Source organism: Aptenodytes forsteri, unplaced genomic scaffold (assembly GCF_000699145.1).
Source record: "Aptenodytes forsteri isolate BGI_AS27 unplaced genomic scaffold, ASM69914v1 Scaffold142, whole genome shotgun sequence".
NCBI lineage: Eukaryota > Metazoa > Chordata > Aves > Sphenisciformes > Spheniscidae > Aptenodytes > Aptenodytes forsteri.
The window spans coordinates 5,180,734-5,184,114 of record NW_008794598.1 but is presented as its reverse complement, the minus strand read 5'-3'; the positions used below and the strand labels follow the sequence as shown (position 1 = coordinate 5,184,114).

At 57.3% G+C, this 3,381-nt stretch overlaps 1 protein-coding gene across 1 annotated transcript in view; it reads right to left on the bottom strand.

Annotated features, from left to right (window-relative positions):
• SCUBE3 (signal peptide, CUB domain and EGF like domain containing 3) overlaps positions 1–3,381 on the bottom strand; it is a 52,937-nt gene that overhangs the window by 24,010 nt on the left and 25,546 nt on the right. The window contains 1 exon segment of the mRNA XM_019470330.1: positions 1,050–1,097. Within this exon segment, the coding sequence (XP_019325875.1) occupies positions 1,050–1,097 (48 nt within the window).

Below are 3,381 nucleotides of genomic sequence, written 5' to 3'. Positions count from 1 at the left end.
GGGGGGGGGGGGATAACCATTACCACCTGGAAAGCGTAGACAAACCACCTTTGCTTTAATTTTTTTTTTTTAAATGAAATATGTTTTTTCTAATATCCTCAGCCATTTGGTGTATTATATAAATGGTACTCATTGCTGGCTTTAATAAATTCCAATATGTCTTTGTTTTATGGAAATAAACTCACAAAAACTTTTTTAAAAAATAATTAAAGGTCGGTGCTCCCTGCCCCTAGTGAGCTGCACACCCACAGCTCCTCCTGGATGTGCCAGGAGTTTGCATGCACCCAGCACATCCATGAACAAGATTCCCCACCGCAGACAAGTCGCTGCACCTTCAGACTGCCTCGGTTTCCTTGTTGGCGGAGCAGAGGCGTCGCCTTACCTTCATGAAGGGCTTAGAGACCCGACGGGGGTTGCAAAGAAATCCTCGGGGAAGCAGCTGAGGTGCCCAGCCCGATAAAAGGTCATTGCAGCTCTGCAATTTGCTGCAGCTCTGGGCTGGGTGCCTCTGAGCATGGTTAGCAGCTTTGCCGGGCCAAACCCTGGGACACCCTGAATGTCCCCGCATCCGCAAAGGGGACTGTACGCGACTGGGTGGGCTCCGGGAAGGGGTAGCTTTGGGAGTGCACAGCCACAGAGACGGGCACGAGCATCCCCCTCCCCATCACGCAGCCACCGGCAGCCCACCGCTAGCTCCTCTCGGGCTTGCTTGGTGGCGGTTGGGGGGGGATAACCCCCCCCCCAGCCACTGGAAAGCGGATTATCACCCCCTGCACCGGGCTGGATCGACCAAAGCAACGCGAGAGCCCCCGCCTCATGCAAGCGCAGCCAGGGAAGGGTTTTTTCCTCTGTCCCCAAAAGCAAAGTCCGCCTGCAGCCTGAGGCCAGGCTTGCTCTGCGGGGTTTAAAAGCAGCAGCGGGGGACAGGGTTAGTGAGGCATGCGGTTAGCGCGACAAGCTCAGCCCCCCGAGCCCGGTTATGATCTCGAGATGAGAGACCGTCTACAGTTAGACCCCTTCGTAGAGATAGAGAGAACAAAAATATTTACCATTAGAAAACGTCTCAAGGATAACGTGTTGCTGGAAGTGTCTCTCCCCTGTTTAACATTATAAAAAAGTGATTTAGAAACAGTGTCCAGCAAGGAGCTCGGTTGGTGTCACACGTCAGTGGGTTCGACTCCGCTGCCTTTCCAGCCTGGCAGATATTGTCCCTCTGGGTTTTTTCTCCCCCCACCTCCCAAAAGAGCCAAAACCCAAGGTTTGGGTCCAGTGCTATCGACTCCTCCATCACCCTGTCCGAAGCATCCCGTGCCCCGCAGCCTCTCCAAACCCCCTCCGGTTTCACGCTCTGCATCGTGCTGGCTGGAGCCCCAAGCGAGAGGGAGGAAGCGCGTTACGAGGAGCGTTAGTGCAGCCCGTTAGTCTGGGGAATCGGGTCCTCGTCCTCGCCAGAGCAAAACCAGCATGTGCCAGGGCGGGTTGCAATCCCTGAGAGGAGCCATACGGACACTGTGTGGCCATGGGCTTCGGGAAGGTGACCGTGTCCCGCCGGTGGCACTTGCACCACTTGGATTTAGTGGTGAAGCCAGCCAAGCCGGCGGGGAACCCAAATTTTTGGTGTGCTTGGGCTGCTCAGCCTCACCTCTGCATCGGTGCACCCGGGCGCAGGGAGCCCTGGGCAAGGCACGGCACAGCCCCGGGGTGCTGAGCACCCGAGGGAGCATGTGGGAGCCTGGGGGGGGACACAAATGCCCAAGAAGGGGCTGAGAGCAGCCTGGGCAAAGCTGCAGACCCCAAAGTCGGTGCTAAAACACCCAGGGATCACTTTTGGGGATTGCCTCAAAAAATTAGCTTGAGCTTTGCCCTGCAAAGGTAACTCTGCCTGGCACCACCCATCCATGGCTGGGAGATGTCCCTCCTTCATCCCAGTCAGTTTGGGGAGGGGGCAAGGCACCTCAGCACTTCTTTTTGCTCCCGTGTGGGGACAGAGCCCCGTGGCAGTGCTGGACCGAAGCCGGAGAGCCCCCGGGCGAGCGTGGGGCTGGGGTACTCGGGGCACATGGAGCCCATCACCCGCACGACCGAGTGGAGACGAGCGCATCCCCGCTTAATGAGAAACAACGCCGGGTCCGTGCAGAGGGGAGGACGGTGGAAGGGGAGAAGAGGAGAAACGCAGCCCCCGGCTGTGCCTGCGCTGTCCCGAGGGGCTCAGGCTGAGGGCAGGGATTCAGCAGCTGGGACACGGGATGCCGAGGCTCTGCAGGGACCGCGTCCTCCTCGGGGAGGTTGATGTGCATGGAGGAGCATGTATGGCATGCTCACGGCCACCCGCCTCGCGTCCCCGTGCCCTGCTTTCCCCTCCCCAGAGCCCTCCTACGCCGCGGTCCCTTCGCTCTGGTGTTCCCAGCATTGACCCGGCAGCGGGGTCTGGCGCAGCCCCGCTCCCGGCACCGCTCCCAGCACCGTCAGCTTCACAAAGCTGGGGAGCATCGGTAGTGCCGGGCGCAGGTCAGGAAATTGGCCATAAAACTTGAGCTGGGTTTAGTTTCCTTCTCCATCTAATCATATTTCCTCCCCATCCACCGCCTCCCGCTCCACCGATGCTCGCCGCAAGCGGGGAAAACGGCGACGGCCTCGCTGCACCCCAAATATCGGCAGGAGGGAGCTGCAGTGATGCCCTGGCTTGCAAATCTTCCCAGAAAGCCAAAATCTGCATCAACCGCGACAGCCCAGTTTGCATCTCCTCATGGGCGCTGCATCCTGGGCTGCTGGAGGGTGATTTTACGTGCTTTTTTAAAAAAAAGAAAAAAAAAAGAAAAAAAAAAGAAAAAAGGCTGCTCTTTGAGCATAAATATAAATATATAAGGTCATTGGCCTCCCCTCCCATCTCCCCCTCCCCCTCGAGCCTGCAGACATGTTGGGAGCCATTAGGGCTGGCCCTGCTTTGCTCAGAGGCATGTTATTCATTATCTGCATTTTTAAAAGCAGCAATAAAAAGCGGAAAAATGAAAAACACCGGCCATGGCCTAATGAAACTGTCATTCAAAGGGGCTGATCGTGCTTCCTGCCGCGTGGTGTGATCTGAAGGGAACCTGGACCAGGGGCCTGTCCCGGCAGCCCATCAAACGCACCGCGTACAATTTCAAAGCCCATGGCCCGGGGAGCGAGTTTGCGTTTCCCCTCGCTGGAAACTTTATTCCCCTTGAAATGATGAAATGTTTCAGAGGAAATGGGGAAGGGGAGGCGGAGGGAGCACCGGGGAGGGGGGAGGGCTGTTTGCTGAGCCCCGGCTGTAAAACAAAAAAGGGTGGTTATAAATATCCGAGCAGGTACCTCGGCCGTAAATCTGCCGGCTGGGGAGGCCCCCGTGGGGCGGCGCGG